Raw genomic sequence first — 22,074 nt, forward strand, 5'->3', positions numbered from 1 at the left:
GTCTCAGGAGCATAGCCCTCACTGAAGTTTCATGAGACTGGATGCTCAATTCTTGCAGGGGCAGGAGGACTGCTCGGGCTAGGCGACTTGAAAATATCATGGTCTTTGAGCCTTTGTGTCAAAATGACCGTACGTGGCATTGGAGAAGCAGGGTCAAGATGGCCTTCTGCAGTCTTCTTGATCCTTGACAGAATATCTGTCACCTCTACGTCCTGAAGAGTGAGGAGATATGAGTCGTCGAAGATTGGAGTACATCCAAATTTGGTAGCCACGACTATATCCAACGCAGATATCGCTTTGGTGACTCTCTCGCCGACAGCAGATGCTTTGGCAATTGAATCGAGGCCGCCGCGTGCGTTGACCATTTCTCGCAAGCCTGGTTGATGAACTGTAGCGGCGATGCGATGACTTCCAGCCATACTCTCACAGAAAGAGATGAAGGTCACCGCAACCAGAGTTCCATCACTGTATGCGCGTGAAGGGTTCGACAGCGATTTGTTCAGGAACTCGACGCATTTAGATGAGAGCCAGCGGAAGAAGAAAGGATTGCTCTGAGGACTGAATTCATGCGATTCCGGAAGATGCACACACGACATGGCAAGAGCAGCAAAGAACAATGCAGGATCGTTTGTCTGTACGGACAGTGCCATTGGCCACTCGATGTCTTCAAGAGCTTCCTGCCGCGTCTTGCCTTCTGGCTCGAAGCTCTCGGCTACAATAGCTGGAGCTATGGCATATTTGACTTGAAATGGTCAGAAACCGGTTGATTTGCCTGAAGCGGACATTAATGATCTTACAGTAACTCGTGATGATACCATATGGAGGCTTCCAAGGCACCGGCAAGGTAGAGAATGGGTCGCGTTGAGATCCAATGGTCAATCGAAGTGGCGCATCAGCAAGAAGATACGCGTTCAAAAGAGGAGCCCTGAGTTGTCTTTCACCAGTGGCGGTTCTTCGATATATCCTGGATTCGCGAGTCTCTGCAGATTCGTCCACAACCCGGCTAGTCGTGTTTGCATGAGACGCTGCTGGACCCTGATCTGGAAATTCTTGAATCCATCTGATAGCCACCCGATGCGTTTGATTCACAGGTTTTTTGCGAACACCCGCAGGGTTGTAGAAGACTATAGGGATGTTTGACCGGTCCATTACATACGGGCAATTGTGATATGCAAAATCCGATATTAGTGCGGGGACGAATGGCGATCAGGCCTGTGTTCCCATGATCAGGCAGTCGTCTACTGTAGAATAGAACAATGCGCTTGCAATATGCAGTCACTGCGCGTGTCGTTGCCCTAGGGTTAATTGTGTTTGTGAGACAGACAAGGAACGAGAAGAGCCATCATGGCGCTCGGTGGTTCCGAGTCACCGACACGGTGCTTGAGCTTGCTTTAGCGAACGTCTGCTTGTGGGTCCAGACTCAGATCGAATGCTGACCAAGACCTCGGTGCGTGTTGTAGCGAGCTGATTGACTCCCACTCCACACTGCTTGCAATCGCGACATTTGGTCACTCGATTCTCTCTGGCAAATGTCAGACTACAGTCAGCTCAGCTTGATTACATAGAGCGGCAGAGTTCCTGTCCAGATAACAGTGTGAAGAAATGCAGAGACGTTGACCGCATCCACATTTTCAACCGAGCGTGCCGAAGAAGTGTTCAACAGTCCAACCAGAATTCTGTGAGTCAATCACGTGCGACGCTTTTAGGTCTGCCAAGGATCGAAATGCGCTTGCTTCTTCCATTCATCCACTTCTTCCTCTGCGCTCCTTCGCGCGAAATTCGATAATGCCATGCAGGCGCGACGGTTGTGGGCTTGCTATAGGTCGCGTCGATATGATTATCAAACCGAGCTTCTGGAAATACACTCTCAGTCACCGCTTCGTGGTCATGTTCGCTACTATACGAGGATGAAAATAGAGCTTCGTTTTGCGGCCCGCACCAGACGTTGCATTTGACTTTCTTCCTCAGAGCCTCGATCATCTTCGAGAACACGTGCGCACGCCATTTTTCAGAGACATGCGTTCAAAGAATACCTATTTCCGCGACCAACACCAATAAGGTTGGCCTCCGCTCGAGTGGTTTCGCGGTAGATCGTGTGCGCTCAAGCCTTGATGACGGCCCTTTCTACCCATTAGGATAAGTGGTATGCGGACAAGACCGACGACCACATTCTAATGCGCTATCTATCCACTAGATGCTCGTGTAGAAGCACGTTTGCTCCTTCCATGGAGCTGTGAAGGTTTTGGCTGATCCAAATTTGTCTCTACTCAAATAGCCACAAAAAAGTGCTGATACTTGGAGAGTCATACTACCCGGCCGAAAGGTGTGGTATAAGATAAGCGCGCTCTCTTGCAAGGTAGGAAGCAAAACCCTCTCACCACTCACTGTTGTCTATAACTCTCTCGAACCACATTTCTTGCTTATTACACAGTTGTTCAATCAGCATTATAGACCTGCATTATCAACTACACATACCTGGACACCATCATGATCGGCTCTTGCATCACCTCTGTACTGCTCGGGCTTCTCCCTCTGGCCATTGCGGCTCCCATGAGAACAACGGGCAGTGTTAACCCGACACAGATCATCGCTGTCGACTTCGCCGATCCTGATCTTCTGCAAGTTGGCTCACAATGGTGGGCTTTTGCTAGCAACAACCACAAAACTATTGCCAAAGTCGGAGGCAGTCTGATCAACGTCCAAGTTGCTCACTCTCCAGACTTCAACTCATGGACGGTGACGGGATCTGATGCATTGCCCACGGTTGGTGCTTGGGTCGACCCTAACGCTGGCAATCAAGGTGCAGCTGTCTGGGCACCAAGCGTCAGCCAAAACAAGAAGGGTCAATACGTTATGACATACTCGGCTGCTGTCAAAGGGTCTCCTGGCAAGCACTGTATTGGCGCTGCGTTGGCTTCTCAACCTCAAGGTCCTTACACCCCACAAGCCACTCCTCTGGTCTGTCCACTTGACCAGGGCGGCGCAATTGATTCTGACAACTTTATGGATGTTGACGGAACGCAATACGTCGTATACAAGGTCGACGGCAATTCGATAGGACACGGCGGTGTATGTGGTAACACTGTCGCTCCTATCGTGAACACACCCATAATGCTTCAGCGACTCGCAGATGATGGTGTTACACCTGTTGGCAGTCCTGTCAAGCTTTTGGACCGCAGCGATCTCGATGGCCCTCTGATTGAAGCGCCATCTCTCATGCGTACCTCCAATGGCAAATATGTGCTGTTCTTCAGCAGCAACTGCTTTGCAACATCGAACTACGACGTTACTTATGCATTCGCCGACAACATCAACGGTCCCTACGTCAAGCTTGGCCCCATGATGGTGACCGGCACCGACAACTTGTACTCTCCTGGTGGTCAGTCGGTAGCTGCCGATGGCAAGCACATGATTTTCCACGCGGGAGATGTCGGCCCTCAGAACATGGGGTGGAGAGCTGCATACACGCAGATCATCAGTGTTGACACTGTTCACCAAGTCGTATCATCCTAGCCTTTTGGTGATCACGGAAAAGTCATGTCTTTCTTTTGTCTTGTATATACCTGTTCTTCAGCGAGGCGTTTTAGCGGTTAGATCCATGTCAACGGGCATGTAAGGCTCTTTTCGTATCAAAAAGTCACGATTCTCTATTCCAACGTCGCACGGTCGCACCTTCTATACAAGCTTCGCCAACGACGGAGAACCCATGGGGTATATTTCAATAATGCGTTATTGCATCAGAGGCGCCATAGATCTGAGGGTTTTGCATGAAGCTGCAACGACTTCCCGTTCGATGTCGCGATGCGGCAATATATTGAGCAAGGATAAGGATAAAAAAAGCAAGGAAGCCGCGCGGTTCAGCCTTTCAGCAAGCCTCATCACATACGGCTGCAGCTTATCGGACCCCAAACCATTGTCCGAAGACATATATAATAGGATCGTGTCTCTGTCAATTTCTGCGATACATACTGCATTTTGCGTCCATTCGTTACCACGTCAGCGCAATGTTTACGGCAACAAAACTTGTTGTGTTACTCCTGGCTTTGTGGTCAGGGATAGCCCATTCGCAAACAGGGCCTCAGAACGCGTCGATACCCAACTGTGTGAGAGCCTGTGACACTCAAGCCATCAAAGCATCCAACTGCACATCGACAGACCAATACTGCCATTGTATAAAATACAAAATCATCTATGACAGCATCGTGCCATGCGTCCAACATAACTCAACCTGCGCGAGTCCTACTGCAGATCTATTGAGTATGCGCGACGATTCATTTTGAAGTCACTCTTACTGATCAATACAGCCTTTGAGAAGTTGTTCGACAATGTCTGTCAGAAGTTCAACTTGTCGGTACCCACGAATGTCACTGGTTTGACTGGCAATGCGACGACTATTCCAAGTTCATCACCCACTCCCACGCCGTACATAAGTCGAGCTTCTTCGGACAATGCGTGGCCCCTGGAAACAACCATGTCAATCTTTGCGTTCGTGTTTACTGCACTGTACTTTTGCATCTTGATGTAGAGAACTGGATGTGGGCAGTAGTAATGTATGGACAATAGTAATGTTTAGTTTTCTCATTCAGCTGTATTAGGAAGCTCACGGCAGCAGATGAGACCCCCACGTCATCTTATTTTCAGCCGAGGTTTGCCCTATCCGCTCCATCGCGGCGACTGCCAAGGCTTGGCAGCATCCGCCATGACTTTCTAGCTCTTCCCACCTGCCTAATGCTCCAATCAAGATCGTTTGTACCTGACAACGTGCTTTAACATGCATATCAGTTCTCGCGTATCAGCCGTGATGATATTCATTGCCTTAGCCATCGATGCCACTCCAAGGAGGTCGCTATCATGAATGGTATATAAGAGAGGTTCACACGACCAATATGCTTCCCTAGATTACATTTCTTCTCCTTTTGTTCCTCAGACATGAGGGCTATCAGCGTGGGTTCCCAGTTACTCGCTGCTGCTGCGTTTTCTGGGCAGCTAGTGTCTGCTGAGACCATCAGCGAGATCAATGGCAACAGATACCTCTCGCCATACAATGGAAAGAACGTTACCAATGTCGATGGTCTCGTCACTGCCAAAGGACCCAGTGGAATCTGGATTCGATCTAATACTCCTGATAAAGATGACCGAACCTCCGAATCCGTCTACATTTTCGACCGCAACTTTGGCAAAATCCTTTCCGTGGGAGATACTATCCAGCTTAATGGCACCGTCACAGAATATAGATCTAGCAAAGCATACGTCTACTTGACTGAGATTATCAATCCAAAACTTGTCAAGAAGCTCTCTTCTGGAAGTGCTGCAACTCCCCTGGTCATAGGCAAGGACACTATCAAGCCTCCTACCAAGGCTTTCTCCGCATTGGACAATGGAGATGTGTTCGGTGTACCAAACAATGTCAGCCTCATCTCTGTGGCTAATCCGACCTTGATCCCTCGCAACTATGGTCTGGACTTTTGGGAAAGTTTGAGTGGAGAGCTTGTCACTGTGAACGGTGCTCATGCTGTGACTAAACCAAACAACTACGGTGATACCTGGGTTGTTGGGGACTGGAAAGTCACTGGCCTCAATAGCCGCGGCGGCTTGACGACAGTTGATAAGGGTATGTGTTATTGGGAGGTTCGGAATCCGAGATATTGACAGAACTACACAGACGCTAATCCTGAGGCCATTGTCATTGGCTCACCGCTTGACGGGTCGAAGAATCCTGCAGTCACCAGAGTAGGAGACTACCTTGGCGATATCACCGGGGTCGTCACTTATGCGTTTGGTTATTACTCAATCCTCCCTCTGACTGCCTTGAACATTGTCAAGGGTATTGAACCTGCACTTCCACCTCCTACTAGACTTGTTTCTGATGGTGACTGCGGCGGTATCACTGTCGGCTCATACAATGTGGAGAACTTATGGGCCGGGTCCGATCATCTGGTCAATATCTCTGACCACATCGTTCGCTACCTTCACAGCCCCGATCTTGTTTTTATCCAGGAGATTCAGGATGATAACGGAGAGACTAATGACGCAGTCGTCAGCGCAAATCTGACTCTTACCACTCTGACTTCCGCAATTAGTAGTATGGGCGGACCTCGGTATGAGTTTGCCGAGGTTGATCCTGTTGATGACCAGAATGGTGGTGCACCTGGAGGCAACATCCGCACCGCTTATCTTTACAACCCAGATATTCTTCAACTGCGCCGGCCTAACTTTGGGTCAAGCACCGAAGCCAATGAGGTCCTTCCCGGCCCTGAGCTCAAGTACAACCCCGGACTTATCGATCCTCAGAACTCAGCTTGGACCGCTAGTCGTAAGCCATTGGTCGCTGTCTTCGAAACGCTCGACGGCAAGAATTCATTCTTCACCATCAATGTTCATTTTGGCAGTAAAGGAGGCTCGTCGTCAATGGAAGGTGATGCTCGACCTCCTGTAAACGGTGGTGTCGATGACCGTCAAGAGCAGATGCAACTGACTGCTGTAAGTCACGCAAGACGAAGACTACGAGACTGAACCTAATGATGGGTAGGACTTCGTTGCCAAGATCCTTGCTGAGGATAAGAAGGCAAAAATCATTGTCGCTGGTGACTTCAACGAGTTTGCTTTTGTCCAGCCTCTGGAGAACTTCGAGAATGTTTCCAACCTACGTGATCTTGATGAGGCCGCGAACATCCCAGAGCTTGAGAGATACACTTATCTTTTCGACATGAACAGCCAGGAGCTAGATCACATGTACATCAGTCAGGCACTCAAGCCCAAGGCACAGTACGAGCATGTACACATCAACACGTGGGTGACCAAGGCTCAGCAAATCTCTGATCATGATCCCTCGTTTGCTAAGCTCAACATCTGCAAGAACTGATAGACATACGGTGGTTGCTCAGCTTCCGAAACGGTATATTTTACGAACGTTTTGTAGCTTCCTGAAGAGAAAACAGACGATGAGTGTGGGACCTGACCCTATGTACTGGTATTGACCCAGAGCTGGATACATCACACCTAAAAGTTCCATTGTTTACAATCTCTAGCGGAACCGTGGACTGTACTGTCACCCTGGCAGGGCACGAGTATCGCTGAGACGAGCGGTGGCCAAGACAAAATCCCTCTCGGCATGCATGTATGAACCTTTAGATCGCTCCTTGGCGAACTCAATCAGTCCCAACTCGCTCGTCATGACCAAAATCTGTCTCTTCTTCCATCAACAACATCAAAGTGACGTCCTCCCTTCATGATTCCTGATGTGTGGCGAATCTTGCTAGCTAGCAGACTATGTCCATCTCACAGTCTTGTGCAACTTCTCGCGACCAATGCAGCGCGAGTGGTTGAGGTTGGGCTTCTGGCTAGTATAGGAAGAATCGATACGGGCTGCATGGCTTGCCTTGCCAAGGTGACCATACACCCATAACGACGTATCAGTGTCTCCACGTGCGGAACTGCCTGTCAACATGGTCGGGATCAGCAAGATATGTTCAGGTATAAGTTCCTTGCCCTGAGCACCACCAATCTTATCTCGCTTCCAATCCACTTCTGTCATTTTTTGTGCTGAGCTACCTCCACTATGATACCTGCCATTTATCTTGCTGTCAGTCTTGCGGCTATCACTCCTGTCAATGCAATGCCATTTACCATTCCTTACCTGGACAAGACAGGTCGTGTCGAGGTTCAGGGTCACCGTGGTGGCCTGGGTATGAGAAGCGAAGAATCACTCTGGGTATGGCGGAATACCTGAACCTGTCGATGAACTTTGTCACTGATTCTGTGTAATGACAGGCATTCGCACACGCCTTGGTAAACCACTACTTAACACTGTGGATGGAAACAGAAAGCTCACAGTTGCACAGGAAGTTGGTGTCGATGTGCTTGAAATGGACACTGTATTCACTAAAGATGGGATCCCAGTAATCTGGCATGATGTAAGCTTGATTCATCAAAGTCATCGACACCTTGTTTGACCACTATAATAGCATTGGGTCTACCCTACAAAGTGCACCGGCGACTATGTAGGCCAGTATATTGCGAACCTGACTTTGGAGCAAGTCAAGTCGCTCGATTGTTCTCTCCAGCTTGCAGCTCATCCTCAGCAAGAAAGTGAGATATCCAAAACGCTTACCAAGGATTGCCTTCTGACTCGAATATAGTTCATCCCGGGACCACGATTGCAACCCTGGAGGAGGTCCTGGAACTGGTTAATTGTTATGGTGACAAAGGCGTGACCATCAACCTCGAGACCAAACTTTCACCTACTGCTCCTAACGAAACTCTTTCCGTCGACACTTATATCACGGATTTGATGCCTATTCTCCAAAAGCATGGCTTCGAGTCTCGTACTTCTATTCAGTCGTTCGATTGGCGTACTCTCGTTGGTATTCACGCTGCGTATCCTGCCGTGCCTATCGTTGCTTTGCTCGACGAGACAACAGTTGTACCAGACAAGACCTATAAGACTTATCCCTGGCTCAAAAACAGCAAATACCCCTGGCTTGGTGGTCTTGACCTCGACGACTTCTCCGGTGACTGGGTAGCCGCAGCACACTCTATTGGCTCATCCATCCTCTCGCCAAATCATGGTACTGGTAACTCCAGTGACGCCACTGTGAACAGCCCACTCTATGAGCCATTCACCACTAAGGATGTTGTGGATAGAGCTCATGCCTTGGATATGCAGGTCATCCCTTGGACTGTGGACGCTGAGGTGACGATTAGCAAATTGCTTGACGATGGTGTTGATGCTATTATCAGCAACTACCCTGAGAGAGTTATGTATGTGGCGAGACAGAGAGGACTGAGTGTGGGTAAAGCCAGGAACCCCAGTAAACCTGAGTGTTTGGTCAACGCATCTGCTTGGTAGTCACGATTCGTCGAGTTTTGGCTTAATGCACTTGATACTGACATTCTTGAAATATAGCATACTAGTACGACGCGAAAAGTTCATACAGAAAGAGAAACCATATCAGTGAATGATACAGTACGTTAAGCATATGCAGCACGGTCAAGGTACAAGAAATCTTTGCAATCCTGATTACGTCCGTAGCATTGCCCTTGGTGAAGGTCATAGCCTAAACTCTACCCCGCTTCCTTGCAGCACAACCCATCATATATAGCTATGTTTGATCGTGCTTTGTTATGAGCCATCGAACGCTCTATCGATTATAAATCGACCGCCCAAATGATGACATGCAAGATTGAAGACCAGATTGGCCAGGCCAAATGCTCGTCAATTATCTTACAAGAACGGTCTCTTGTAACCGCTGTAGAAATACTGGGCCCATCAAGTGTTGCGATCAGCTCGGCCAATGTTTCACCATATGTCACAATCTACAGTTCTGACGGAAAAGAGATTGCGCAATGCGTAGGTCATACAAAGGGCGTTTGGGCATTGAGCAAAGTTGGAGATACGCTTGTCTCTGGGGGTGCGGATACAAAAATCAACTTGTGGAACACACAAACTGGGCATGTAAAAAGTATTGCTTTGGGCACAAACCTTGACTGACAAGATATTCCAAGGGTCTTGCAAAACACCCTCCACGGCCATACTGGCACAATACGATCTCTGCACACGTTGGACATGACTACAGGAAAGTTCTTATCAGCATCACGCGATGGTACCATTCGTCTTTGGAGTATCAACAATACTCAATATGAGAAGTCGATCATTGCGCACGAGAAAGGCGTAAGATGTCTGAACCACGTGGACGGGACTACGGCGTCTGGCGGTTATGACTGTCAGGTCCGTGTTTGGGACATTCTCCAGGGAGAATGTCTACAGACATTTGAGGGCCACAGCGCCACAGTATACTCCATTGCATTTGAGTCGACAAAACTTGCTGCTGGAGCTGAAGACGGCGAAGTACGAATCTGGGATCGTGCATCTGGGTATGTGTTTTCTGTTTGTTGGTGACAAGAACCCCGTGAGGACAAAACAGCTAATGCTTCATCTAGCACTCTCCTAGCTTCTTTGAATAACGGTATTGGCATACCTGCACAGATCCGAGCTCGCAATGGAACCCTTATCTCAACTGGTAAGAATGGTGCTCTGACTTTCTGGAACGAATCCTGGCTCGGCGAAAGTCACACCGTTCTAGCTCATGATAGTATCATCGTAGCGCTTCATATGACCGACACTGATCTTTTTACTGGAGGAATGAACGGAGTCGTAAAGAAGTGGGACCTCCAATCTGGGGATCTCACCCACGAGATGTCTACCCGGTATAAAAATCTACACGTTATTGTTGTTGATCAGCAGGTGGTCATTGCCGTCTCCACAGATGATTCCCATACAGCACTTGAGGTAAGTGATAGATATCCCAGAGCTTCAAAATTGGAATCTCGGGTCATGGCTCATCCTCCCTCTTACGCCGGGTTTCACTAATATATTCAATACTACAGATTTGGACACTGGAACCTACCTCACGAGAGAGAACACAGGATACATAACTAAGGCTCATGTCTGTCGAGCTTGGTACAGTACGGTGGTTTTCGAAAACGAGAGTTCTCGTAAAAAACCTCTAGTGGAAGGCCCTTGTGCAACTTATACAGAAATCACCGTAGAATCAGAGATTATCCAGTTTTCAAGTTGTATACTTCAAAGTAGATATCTCACCGGCAGGACTTACATATCTTTGGAACAATCAAGTGTCAAAGATTGCAGTATTGTCTCAGCTCGACAAAGATTTCGGTGAAGGTATTCCTGACTACATGTAAAGAGATCATCACTCAGAAGTCAAAGAAATCTTTTCATGTACGACAATCACGGCTTGTTGCGTATGCGTTAAAGTTCACACCTGCCAGAAGCTCGTTTTTGTCTCAAGCTGACACTCCATGCGACTCCACACTGTCTGTAATGGACAACACTAACGCAGACTTCTACACCAGACGAATCTTCAGAGTGTATTCACTAAGTAACACATCAGAAACAGGAGAAAGTTGAACTTGATATCGATGTATGTGCGTCGAGCTCAGGTTGAGGACCCGATTTAGGGGCTGAACTCCAAGTACTGTTCACAATACTCACGGCTTCAGTATTAGAAGTGACGATTTCGAAAATTGGTTCGTCATCGATATCAACTGTCAATTCACGGTGTGACTTCAGTCTCTCTGCTTCGAGGAAGTCGCTCCCATGAGCATCTGCCCTTGGCATCCACGTCACTTTCTGCCGTTGCTTGCAATCGCGACTACCTCTCTGGAGTCAGAAACCCAAGCCAACACCTCAACTCGCTCAGAATCATCACAGCCCATCTTCCACACTTTCGAAATTTACTGCTTTTCTTCAATCACCGTTTGTCAGACGATCAAACGCTTCAATCTTCTCTTGCTCAAAACCTTAGTCTCTTGAGTTCCATCCTAGCGGAAGCATTCACTCCCGCAATACAAGACGACGTCAACAACGGCCCCCATCTTTCTCTCAGCATGCCCCCATTCAAGATCATCACCGACACCCACGACCATGGTGAAAAGCCAATGCGCTTTGGACACAAGGCACCTACATTCGATTTCTGGCTAGAGATCTACCTCCAAGACGACATGCCCGACTACGCCGTGGCCATCCTGCTCAACGGGAACTGAGACGAGGTTCAAGAACTCAGGTCGTGTATCCGACATCATTTGAGATCTCGCACACTCACTCTTCCCGCATGTGACATCTACTATTCTCCTCCCGGATCACTACCAACAAAAGTCTTGTGCCAGAAGGGAGGGACTCAGCTCGGATGGCACCTTTCTCCCTCTAAGCTGGCTACGCTCATCCGTTCCCCAATCACTCTTGCTGTCTGCCTCGAGTTCCCTCATCTCTTCAAAGACCCTGCTTCATTGGAAGAGTACCAAAGGGAATGGACCGCGAACGCCTACAACTGTTTTACCACAGTCCCACATCATTTTCGCCGCGATATCCTGGCTCGGTTGGTCAACATTTGCGCAGAAGAGATGAAGAAGGACAAGACTCTGCGTGAAGGTGCCACGGATCCTAATTCATATACCAAGACGCCAGCCTCCGACTCCAACACGAACGACACTTCTGAGAACAAGCGACCTCGCATCGATATGCCACAAATCGACCCCGGAAAGAGTCTGAAGCGTAGACATAGCAACCTCGAGTAAGTCAGGGCAATCCCAGACAGTATTTGATCGGATTAGTCAATATCAAAAGAATTTTGCATTGGTTGGCGTGCTCCGCCACAAGTCTAGTCTTGTTCAGCCTTTCTGCAGTATAAAAGACACACGAGTCGAATCCCGGCAAAGCAGCATATACTACTACCATGATATCGCGTATCACCCTCACTCATACTGCCAGATCCAACTTGTCACTCGTCGCTGTCCCACAAGTAGTTTCCAGGCTCGCGATATGAACTCCTCACCATGCTCCAATTATCAGTGCTCGCAGGAAAAACATGACGATGATTGATAGCTCGAGTGTCCTGGTGCTCCATTCATGCATTTCCTACTCTCGGGTAACTTCTCTGATCTTTGAATCAACGAAAAATCTGTTCGACCGGGCTCGTTTGCCGTCAAAACGATTGGAATCTGGGTCTGATGTAGCTAATGTGTATATTGTTCGCCGACATACGGATTCCTGATCGTTCTGAAGACGAATGATACGCATCTGGCTCGTTCGCAGTAGAGACGAGTCGAACCTGAATTTGCTGCAGCCACCACACAGCTTTGTTCACTGACATTCGGATTCCGGATCATTGCACAGACGAACCATTCACATTTGAGTTCCGGATCATTCTAAACACGAACCCGCACATTCACTTCTGTGTGGTCCCTCATATAAATCTTGTCTCTCTTCCTTTCATTTCCATCCTTTCTTCCTCCACAACCACCCATAACATACGCGACATCTTTGTGTCTTTTGTCTACCAGCACACTCAACCATCATCTACAACAAAGATCTTTCATCAAACAACACCTCCCACTGCATCAACACGATCAACAACAAACAGTCATGTCTGAAGCTGCAGACTCTACCTTCTCGGCTGGTGAGACCAAGCTGTTGATCAGCATCATCAAGCACTTGACTGGAGATCTTCAGGTATGTTTTTGTTTTGACACATTCATTCTACACTCAATCTCGTTTCACATCTCTGGATTATCATGGCGAATCGAGGCGGATGTTGATGTTCTGTTGTGGTTCTTCACTCACTTGCTTCTTTCCTCGACGTGTTCGAAGATCGCTTTTAACTGCTTGGTCTTCACATTCATCGCCATCTCGTGCCCCTTTTCTTTCGTGTACATTCATCTTTTGTCTCTGTCTTCCATCTACACCATTGCATCTCATCCTCGATATTCTTTCATCCACAATCATCTCCTACCACTCTTTCTCCCCTTTCCTCAGATCAAATCTAACACTTCTCCCCCCAACAGTCTGACTGGGACAAAGTCGCCGTCGACATGAACTACAAAGACGCCACCATCGCCCGCGCCCGCTGGAGTCAGATCCGCCGCAAGAAGATCACTGGCCCCACTGGCACCACCAAGGCCAAAAGAGGCGGCAACAAAGCCAAAAAGACCTCTGACGACGAAGCCGCCTCTGAGGAAGAGAAGCCCGTTGTCAAGAAGGGCAGAGGCAAAGCCAAGACTAAGGCCAAGAAGACCAACAACAGCGACGAGGAATCTGACGATGAAGAAGAAACCAAAGTCGTTGACAAGAAAAAGGGTGTTGCTAAGAAGGCTGGACGTAAGGTCAACAACAACAACAAGCGCAAAGCTGCTGAGTCTGAGGAGGATGAGGATGAAGATGTTGGCGCCAACAAGAAGGTCAAGATTGAGGAGGCTGAGGAGGAAGAGGCTGGTCTTGGTGCTGATGAGAAGGAAGGTGCTGAGGAGGAGAGTGAGGTTTGAGGATTCTCCCTGCTTTTCTTACACTCGGACGTTCTTCTCAGGCGGGGGACGAGAGGCGGAGCAGTAGTCTATGGAGTGCAAGGATCATGCACTTGGTTCAGAGCTGCAAGAGAATCTCGGAAGCGAAGGATGAGGTTATGAAGGAAAGCCCCCAGCGAAGAGCGTGAATGAGCTGCTCCTGGATCTTGGCAAGAGGGAACCACAAGATGTACATCAGATGAACCAAGACCCAGATCTCCCATCATCCCATCTTCTTTTTCTCTTACGTTTGCGTCTCGTGTCGACTCCATCGCTCCAACGCAATCAAAGCAAGGCATGGAAACATTTACAGAGATATTGTAATCCTTGTTTGGCAGCCTCTGCGGAGGAGGATCATTTGCGAGATATATTGAAGCTGGATCTTCTGGCACCACAGCTCGCTCATAAAGAGATACTTTGTTCTCGGAAGATGGTATGGCATTTACTGAGAGGCGACCATACTGCAAGGAAATTTTCGATGGAGTCTGTGGTATAGAATCATGAATGCCTCTCCTTCCTTGGCCCAGGGCGCTCGTCTCGTGCGAGAAGGTGGGCGTCACAGTCTCTACTGGGGCGGGGGAATTTACATGGCAGCAAGATTGACAAGATAAGTGTGAACGAACGAATGGTTTACATGGCTATAAGAGAATGTACTCATCTTGCATATCGGTATGCTGACATATTTCCCTATGCAATGATTGACAATGATAGCAACCCATCAGACAAACTGTTCGGTGACTTTGATGGCACATGCAACTGCGTGCCACCAATGATTGGCTGACAGATATGCGCAGCCTGCAGCTCATCGCAAGGCAGGCCTTCCACACCGTGGATTGGTAGCGGGAATTCTTGGCTGTCCAGATACAAATCTTGCGCCCAGAGGTTGTCATTACGGGTCCGCCAGGCCGAGCACGATACGGCATGGAGGTAATGGCCATGCTTCTGTCGAGTGTTTTCATCGTACACAATCTGAGCATACCATGTGTCGAAGAGTTCATGCCAACGGGTTGCCGTAGTGAGCTCATCGGAGTGGAGACATTTCGAATACAGTCCTGAACCGAATAGATCCACGAACCGACTCGGAAAAGGTCTGTCAAGAATCTACTGTATGTCAGTCGTTTTGTCTGCATACTGCTGAGCATGTTCCTCACATGCTATATCGGTAGTGCTGGTGCTTCCAGCCTGTATCCGTAGTCAGTACACGTGAGACAGATGCATTGCCGATGTTAGCTTACGTCAATATCTCAAACTCATCATATCTAGCAAGCTGGACAGCACCGCGTCGGTAGGGTCTGAGGAGGCGGCTGGCAATTTTTGCAGGTATCGCAGCGCTTAAAGATCTTGTGACCAAATCCGCAAGCTGTTTAGGTGGCTCGAATGAGGGATCGAAGACCAGAAGACTGCGACTGCCATTGCTGTATCGCTCAATCCCGACGATCGTCATGGAGTGACCTGGCTGCTGAAAGAAGAGCGGAGGACGATGGGTTTTGTGTACTTTGGAGTTGGAGATTGGTTCTTCAGCACCATGCGAGAAGTAATTCTCGACAAAGTTGAGCAGCTGCTGATGTGCTCTGCCAGCTTTCGTGTCGCTAAAGGACTTCACGGAGTGATCGAGATTTAGATGCTTGCAGATAGAAGCTACCTGGACCAGAATTAGATAAATATGGCGACCTTCTTACCTGATGATAGCATACCTCTGGAGTGCCAATCCATTTTCTTGTGTTGCGAATGCCCCCAGTCTCCTGCTTGCCAAGATTTTGTGGATCTCTGTCCCAGGCTTCTTCGATCATGTCCTGTATTTGTAGAATACCAGGCAGTTCGGTCCCAAAGTGTTCATGGCCTTGCACTTTTGTGCCTTGAATGAATGATACGAGCATCTGAATGTTGCGGTAGCCGCAGAAATGGCCTGGATTGGTGCCCTTGTGCACATGCTGGACGCTTGGATGGCAAAGGTGGGCTTTCTGAAGGTCATTGGATGACGCAACGCAGATTCGTGCGATGACAGGAATGAGTCCAGGAACCTCATTGTCCACGATGCGTTCTGTAAGAATTCGACCATCTCTGCCTATACGGTTCAATCGTCTTGTTGTCTCGCCAGTTCGTAGTCGCTTGAGCATGCTCTCAGGCATTCTGTCCTCGAATGCGTATGGACCAAGTTCTTTCTTCTGTCACGATGTTCAGTATTCGATGGTGCACAGCAGGATTTGTATGAGTCTTGGCAGGGAAGCAAGAAAGAGTGAACATGACTTACACCAAGACGTGTTCCCTTTGGTCTGGCCGCTGCGAAAACTGTAGCATTGTTGTTCTGAGAAGACTTCTTATCACGCTGGTCGACGGGTCGAGCGATGGTTGTCAGGCCTTGGGGGTCGATCGGAGATTGACGGAGGTTGGCATCATGTTCAGAATCGAATTCAGCCATGTTAGTGATGGAGTCGGATGAATACTGTAAAGATAGATGATTGTTCATATGTTCGTCAAACTCGACGAAGTGCACAAAATCTTCGCATTGAGGACACTCAGCATAAGGGAAGTCAGCATCCAAAGAGTAAGCGGCTCCTTCTTTTCGTGTTCCCAGATCTTTGGCAGAAGACTCAGTGGGCGAGCCATGATCTTTGGCTTCAGCAAATACTTGTCTTTCTTCATCTCTTTGCAATGCAAGAGCTAAATTCAAGTCCTCATCTTCAATTGCAAAATGGGAGTCTGGAGTATGGTGCAGCTCGATATGCACAGTGATCTGATAATCTGCGTGATGGTCATTGGTTGTATGGAAGCCGCACAAAAATGGGCACTCCATGGTTATCTAGGCAAAGCACCTGATTATCGCGATGCAATGCACGTCAGCGCGTTCGGAGTGCTGGAGCAAGGCAATTCGCAGATTTGATGGCTGGCTTGTTGGGATTGTTTGCAGAGTGGTGAGCTGCTGTTGAAGTCAGTCCACTAAGCGCCGAAGCGTCAAGTGCCCGCGATATGTTTCGCAGGATGCGCTTTCTCTGCTTGGAGACACACAAAATCAGTCGATGTTTGGTAATCGTCTAGTGAAATTGTCGGCTGTCGTTGTCGCTGGTCAGGTTGGCCTCCACGTTTCGAGACGTCTTGCACGTGCTTGCAGGTCAGCTTGCAGGTCACATGGGAAATGGCCGCGCGATGGGAAATTGGCATCTTCGTCCATACCAGTCTCTGCAGGGAGCAACACGTTACACAGCATCATAGACACGAGAAGGAAGCGCCAGAACTTGACAGTAAGGAAATTTCAACAGCGCCATGTGTACTATTGTCATGGCTTTGCTCAGCAAAGACAATCTACGACAATATCACAAAGTTCGTTTGGAAGACTCGTGAAAGTAAGCAATAGACGAAGGTTTTCCGTAGATGGACCAAGAGGAACGTGCAAACACGGCAGTGGGAAGTCCTCGACCATTATTGTTGCGTCGCAGGTTTGCGTGGCAGTCTTTTCAAAACTGGGGCTGGAGTATTCGGAGCAGTACGTAGATCGGCACAACGCGAGTCGGGCACAGAGTCATGTTGCAGAGGCACGAAAGCAATAGGTGGGCAGGACATAGGTGGATGAGACAGTGTTGATCATTCGTGGCAGAGAAAGGGCCGGATAGTTTGATTGATGGAACAGCCGTGTGTTGCCGACTTGGTAGTAGTAAATCTCGGATGGTGTAGAAAACTTCGACGTCCTAAAGGGGGCGAGGCGACGAGTGTTTGCCTTTGCTTTGACTCCCCCGCGTTGGCAGCAAAAACCTCAAGATCAAGCTTCTCTCAACCACCGCACTGCATCTTCTCACCCACATCACCACCCTTGTCCTCGCATTCTTCAACCAGATTTATCCGAGACCATGAGCGACAACATGATCCCCCAAAAGGGCAGCAAGCCTGCGCCGTGAGTTTGTCCCTGTCCCGCCGCCACATCCCTACATATCACAACAATACCTCTTGCCTGCCTCCATCCCCTGCCGCCGAACATCTATCACCTGTATTCGCCGCCAGACACCTTTCTACACATCCTCCAGTCGCAGCGCCACCACAATGTCTACCATTCGACCCGACAAAGCAGTCACTGACCATAGCAGTACCCCCCAAAACACTCCTCTCGACAAGGCCCCCATCTCCTCCCGCGCACAACAGCCTGGCGTTTCCAGCATCAAAGAAGGTATGCGCGACTGAATTTTCGCCTTCGCCATCGCTCACTAACGACTTTGCGCAGAGGACGCTGCCTCAATATTCGCTGCTAACCCCGCCCTCGTTTCCATGATGCAGAACAAGCTCAGCGGTCTTGTCGGAAGATCATCTGGATACGTCGAGTCCCTCCCTGCTCCCGTCCGCAGACGTGTCGCTGGTCTCAAGGGTGTCCAAAAGGAGCACTCCAAGCTCGAGGCCGAGTTCCAAGAGGAGGTCCTTGCCCTTGAGAAGAAGTTCTTCGCCAAGTACGCCCCTCTCTACGAGAAGCGTGCCAAGATCATCAACGGTTCCACCGAGCCTACCGAGCAGGAGGTTGAGGCTGGCAAGGAGGACGAAGAGGAGGACGAGGATGAGGAGGCCGATCAGGCCCAGGACAAGTCTGCCGCCGACATCAAGGGTATCCCCGAGTTCTGGCTTTCCGCCATGAAGAACTCGTCGCTCGCCGAGACTATCACCGACCGTGATGAGGGTGCTCTCAAGTACTTGACCGACATCCGCATGGAGTACCTCGACCGCCCCGGATTCCGCCTTATCTTCGAGTTCGCTGAGAACGAGTTCTTCACCAACAAGACCATCTCTAAGACCTACTACTACCAAGAGGAGAACGGCTACGGCGGCGACTTCATCTACGACCACGCCGAGGGCGACAAGATTGACTGGCAGTCTGGCAAGGACCTCACCGTCAGAGTTGAGAGCAAGAAGCAGCGCAACAAGAGTGAGTCTTCACCATTTCAACATCATCCGCTACAAATACTGACCACCCTTCACAGACACCAAGCAGACTCGCATTGTTAAGAAGACCATCCCCACTCCCTCATTCTTCGACTTCTTCAACCCTGCTAGCCCCCCTACCGAGGATGACGAGGACGTTGACGACGACATTGAGGCCAAGCTCGAGCTCGACTACCAGCTCGGTGAGGACATCAAGGAGAAGCTCATTCCCCGTGCTATTGACTGGTTCACTGGTGAGGCTCTGCAGTTCGAGCAGGGCTTCGAGGACTTTGACGAGGACGAGTTCGAAGACGAGGATGATGAGGATGAGGAGGACTACGACCGCGACGAGGAAGACGATGAGGAGGAGTCAGATGAGGAGGTGAGCACAATTCTTGACCACGACTTGAACGAGCAAGCGACTAACAGCCTCTACAGGGTGATGGCTCAAAGCCCAAGCAGGAGACTGCTGAGTGCAAGCAGAGCTAGATGAGATGCGCTAGAAGTCATTTTGCATCACCATTCTAGACTTGGTTCATTCACAAGCACACCGATCTAATGGCAGGCGTTCGGATCACGGGTCTCGCCATGTACATGCCTGTTCGACCTACCCAAGCGAGCCCTTTGACACCCGACGCATCCTGGATCGGACTACAAAAAAAAGTCACGCTCCTTGACGAAGCATCATTTCCTCCTCCTCTCTCTCACGCAGCTCGATGTCCTCTTTTCCATTTTCCGCAGCGGCGTTGTTTCTTCTTCTGTCTTGTTCAGATCGATTGGCAACGTGTGTCTCTTTTTTTTTCTCTTGTCCCCTATATAGCTGATAATCATACTCTCGGGCAACAGATGGTCGTCATTCGCAGATAGTGTGAGGCGCTCGCCATGGTGCATGCAGTTTGTTGTGTTGAATAGCATCACGACTAGAATCAATACATGTTTTACAAGAGTATGGCGACATGTGATCAAGCGTGAAGTAGGGCTCAGTTTCTCAACAATGACTCGGACAGAGCGATGTTAGTCATTGAACAATTTTATAGTGATGACCTGACAAGGACGAGAAGACATACGAGGATGCAGTGGTGAGTCTTACGAAATGTGGAGTCGGGATTTGGGGCTGAAGATGTGGCGCGCGAGTGGGTGGGATTTTTGGCAGAATGGCGTTATTCGAATGGCCGTCATCGGGAACGCCTGAGAAATTGTTGTTGCGCACCCTTGACTCAGAGAGACATTCGGCCATTGTTGCATCTCTCAAAAATACTCGCCCTGTCCCCGTCGACTCCCAATTCACTCTGGGCTAACTTTTGCCTCTTTTGGTTTCGTCTTCCTTCTGATCGCTCTACCTAATTCACATCGACAACATGTCTGCTGCACAAAACATTCCCGTTCGCAACCGCGACGACCCCTCTGCTGTCACCAACAGCTTCGACCCCTCCACCAGTCCTACCCACATCTTCGCCTCACCGTCAGCGAGCTTCGGCAACCGCAGAAGCTCTCGTTCAGTCTCTACTAAGCAGCTCAAGCCTTTCAACACCCAAGATGTCAAGGTCTTGCTACTCGAGAACGTCAACGTCACCGGCCAGGACATTCTGAGACAACAGGGCTACCAGGTTGAGGCTCTCAAGGCTTCGCTGCCCGAGGACCAGCTTATCGAGAAGATCAAGTATGTTATGTATCATTCACACGTCTGACTTGTTTCTGACATTTTTTTCTTAGGGACGTCCACGTCATTGGTATCCGCTCAAAGACAAAGTTGACCGCAAAGGTCCTCGAACACGCAAAGAACCTGATCGTCATCGGATGCTTCTGTATCGGTACCAACCAGGTCGACCTCAACTATGCCGCCAACGCTGGTATCGCCGTCTTCAACTCCCCCTTCTCAAACTCGCGCTCCGTCGCCGAGCTCGTCATCGCCGAGATCATTGCCCTCGCCAGACAAATGGCTGACCGCAGCATGGAATTGCACAAGGGTATCTGGAACAAGGTTTCTGCCGGCTGCTGGGAAGTTCGTGGAAAGACTCTGGGTATTGTTGGCTACGGTCACATTGGAAACCAGCTTTCCGTCCTGGCTGAGGCCATGGGTATGAGCGTCATCTACTACGATGTTATCAACCTCATGAGCATGGGTACCGCCAAGCAGGTTCCTACCCTCAAGGCTCTTCTCGAGGGCGCCGACTTTGTTACTCTTCACGTTCCCGAGCTTCCTGAGACTAAGAACATGATCAGCACTGAGCAGTTCGGCTACATGCGCAAGGGCAGCTACCTCATCAACGCATCAAGAGGTACAGTTGTCGACATTCCTGCTCTCGTCGAAGCCATGAGAAGCGGAAAGATCGCTGGTGCTGCTATCGACGTCTTCCCCAACGAGCCCGCTGGTAACGGCGAGTACTTCAACAAGGAGCTGAACACATGGGCCGAGGACCTCAGAACCCTCAAGAACCTGATCCTTACTCCCCACATTGGTGGTAGCACCGAGGAGGCCCAGAGCGCCATTGGTGTCGAGGTCGCAGAGGCTCTTGCCAAGTACGTCAACGAGGGTTCTACTGTTGGTGCCGTCAACATGCCCGAGGTCAACCTCCGCAGCTTGACTGCCGATGAGCCCAACCACGTCCGTATCATCTACATCCACAAGAACGTGCCTGGTGTGTTGAGACGTGTCAACGAAGTTCTTGGCGAGCACAACGTCGACAAGCAGATGACCGACTCAAGAGGCGATGTTGCCTACCTCATGGCTGATATTAGTGACGTCAACCAAGGAGACATTGCCAACCTGTACAACAGCCTCGAGGACCTGGGCTCTTGTGTCAGAACCAGAGTCTTGTACTAGACTGGACCTGCTTTTTTCTTCTGTTTGCCTGGTTGGAACAACCTAGAAAATCTACACGAAGAGTCTGCAGAGACTCAGCTACAGAAAAAATGGGTATAGAAGGAGGGAGATTGGCATTCAACATGGAGTAACGACTTTTGGGAGCATGAGGGAAATGAAAAAGCACACTGCGAATGTTTTGAATATATTATTTCTTTTTTAAAAAAAATATACAAATGAGCTTCATCAAGAAGATATAAAAGCCCATATAGAGGGCAAGAAAGTAAAAACAATTGAACAAGCATCAAGTATATGTTATGGAGTGTTGTCTTTTATGAATGACGACCGTTATGTATCATCTGAGGCTCAACTGTCTAGCTAGCTGACCGCTTGTTCAGCTGTTCAACGTCTTGGGTCTTGGATGCCTGATATTGCGCAAGTCAGGCTTCGACCTTCAATTGGTCTTTGTTATGGCTGTGCTCTGCATCTTACGTGTTCGAACAATACTCGTGCTAATCACA

At 49.3% G+C, this 22,074-nt stretch overlaps 11 protein-coding genes across 11 annotated transcripts; 8 read left to right on the forward strand and 3 right to left on the reverse strand.

Moving 5' to 3' along the window:
* Nucleotides 1-29: 29 nt before the first annotated feature.
* On the reverse strand, nucleotides 30-668 carry M437DRAFT_50499 (uncharacterized protein; the record flags this gene model as incomplete). Its single annotated transcript, XM_041022014.1, has 1 exon — nucleotides 30-668. A coding segment is annotated over one exon (639 nt), but the record flags the coding sequence as incomplete, so codon positions are not given.
* Nucleotides 669-2,592: 1,924 nt separating this feature from the next.
* On the forward strand, nucleotides 2,593-3,423 carry M437DRAFT_20563 (Arabinanase/levansucrase/invertase; the record flags this gene model as incomplete). Its single annotated transcript, XM_041019003.1, has 1 exon — nucleotides 2,593-3,423. A coding segment is annotated over one exon (831 nt), but the record flags the coding sequence as incomplete, so codon positions are not given.
* A 626-nt stretch (nucleotides 3,424-4,049) lies between these two features.
* On the reverse strand, nucleotides 4,050-4,223 carry M437DRAFT_50614 (uncharacterized protein; the record flags this gene model as incomplete). Its single annotated transcript, XM_041022042.1, has 1 exon — nucleotides 4,050-4,223. A coding segment is annotated over one exon (174 nt), but the record flags the coding sequence as incomplete, so codon positions are not given.
* Nucleotides 4,224-4,929: 706 nt separating this feature from the next.
* On the forward strand, nucleotides 4,930-6,862 carry M437DRAFT_50474 (DNase I-like protein; the record flags this gene model as incomplete). The annotated part of the gene is made up of 3 exons (XM_041022009.1): nucleotides 4,930-5,611; nucleotides 5,663-6,480; nucleotides 6,530-6,862. 3 exons carry the CDS (start codon nucleotides 4,930-4,932, stop codon nucleotides 6,860-6,862), a joined length of 1,833 nt encoding a protein of 610 aa, XP_040878983.1.
* Nucleotides 6,863-7,558: 696 nt separating this feature from the next.
* On the forward strand, nucleotides 7,559-8,848 carry M437DRAFT_50623 (putative glycerophosphodiester phosphodiesterase; the record flags this gene model as incomplete). The annotated part of the gene is made up of 5 exons (XM_041022044.1): nucleotides 7,559-7,711; nucleotides 7,771-7,788; nucleotides 7,842-7,913; nucleotides 7,965-8,088; nucleotides 8,139-8,848. 5 exons carry the CDS (start codon nucleotides 7,559-7,561, stop codon nucleotides 8,846-8,848), a joined length of 1,077 nt encoding a protein of 358 aa, XP_040878984.1.
* A 318-nt stretch (nucleotides 8,849-9,166) lies between these two features.
* Nucleotides 9,167-10,434, forward strand: M437DRAFT_66906 (WD40 repeat-like protein; the record flags this gene model as incomplete). Its single annotated transcript, XM_041024846.1, has 4 exons — nucleotides 9,167-9,461; nucleotides 9,495-9,873; nucleotides 9,940-10,288; nucleotides 10,387-10,434. The coding sequence occupies 4 exons, from the start codon at nucleotides 9,167-9,169 to the stop codon at nucleotides 10,432-10,434; spliced, it is 1,071 nt and encodes a 356-aa protein (XP_040878985.1).
* Nucleotides 10,435-11,406: 972 nt separating this feature from the next.
* On the forward strand, nucleotides 11,407-12,093 carry M437DRAFT_76117 (uncharacterized protein; the record flags this gene model as incomplete). Its single annotated transcript, XM_041026561.1, has 2 exons — nucleotides 11,407-11,535; nucleotides 11,569-12,093. The coding sequence occupies 2 exons, from the start codon at nucleotides 11,407-11,409 to the stop codon at nucleotides 12,091-12,093; spliced, it is 654 nt and encodes a 217-aa protein (XP_040878986.1).
* Nucleotides 12,094-12,940: 847 nt separating this feature from the next.
* On the forward strand, nucleotides 12,941-13,836 carry M437DRAFT_66907 (uncharacterized protein; the record flags this gene model as incomplete). The annotated part of the gene is made up of 2 exons (XM_041024847.1): nucleotides 12,941-13,027; nucleotides 13,360-13,836. The coding sequence occupies 2 exons, from the start codon at nucleotides 12,941-12,943 to the stop codon at nucleotides 13,834-13,836; spliced, it is 564 nt and encodes a 187-aa protein (XP_040878987.1).
* Nucleotides 13,837-15,085: 1,249 nt separating this feature from the next.
* On the reverse strand, nucleotides 15,086-16,019 carry M437DRAFT_50905 (DUF1671-domain-containing protein; the record flags this gene model as incomplete). Its single annotated transcript, XM_041022093.1, has 2 exons — nucleotides 15,086-15,496; nucleotides 15,549-16,019. Coding segments are annotated over 2 exons (882 nt in total), but the record flags the coding sequence as incomplete, so codon positions are not given.
* A 1,677-nt stretch (nucleotides 16,020-17,696) lies between these two features.
* M437DRAFT_76119 (nucleosome assembly protein-like protein) lies at nucleotides 17,697-19,239 on the forward strand (the record flags this gene model as incomplete). The annotated part of the gene is made up of 5 exons (XM_041026562.1): nucleotides 17,697-17,740; nucleotides 17,931-18,010; nucleotides 18,065-18,754; nucleotides 18,810-19,132; nucleotides 19,189-19,239. 5 exons carry the CDS (start codon nucleotides 17,697-17,699, stop codon nucleotides 19,237-19,239), a joined length of 1,188 nt encoding a protein of 395 aa, XP_040878989.1.
* Nucleotides 19,240-20,108: 869 nt separating this feature from the next.
* Nucleotides 20,109-21,574, forward strand: M437DRAFT_76120 (D-3-phosphoglycerate dehydrogenase 2; the record flags this gene model as incomplete). Its single annotated transcript, XM_041026563.1, has 2 exons — nucleotides 20,109-20,410; nucleotides 20,464-21,574. The coding sequence occupies 2 exons, from the start codon at nucleotides 20,109-20,111 to the stop codon at nucleotides 21,572-21,574; spliced, it is 1,413 nt and encodes a 470-aa protein (XP_040878990.1).
* Nucleotides 21,575-22,074: the final 500 nt, after the last annotated feature.

This window comes from Aureobasidium melanogenum (genome assembly GCF_000721775.1).
Source record: "Aureobasidium melanogenum CBS 110374 unplaced genomic scaffold scaffold_13, whole genome shotgun sequence".
NCBI classification, from domain to species: Eukaryota; Fungi; Ascomycota; class Dothideomycetes; order Dothideales; family Saccotheciaceae; genus Aureobasidium; species Aureobasidium melanogenum.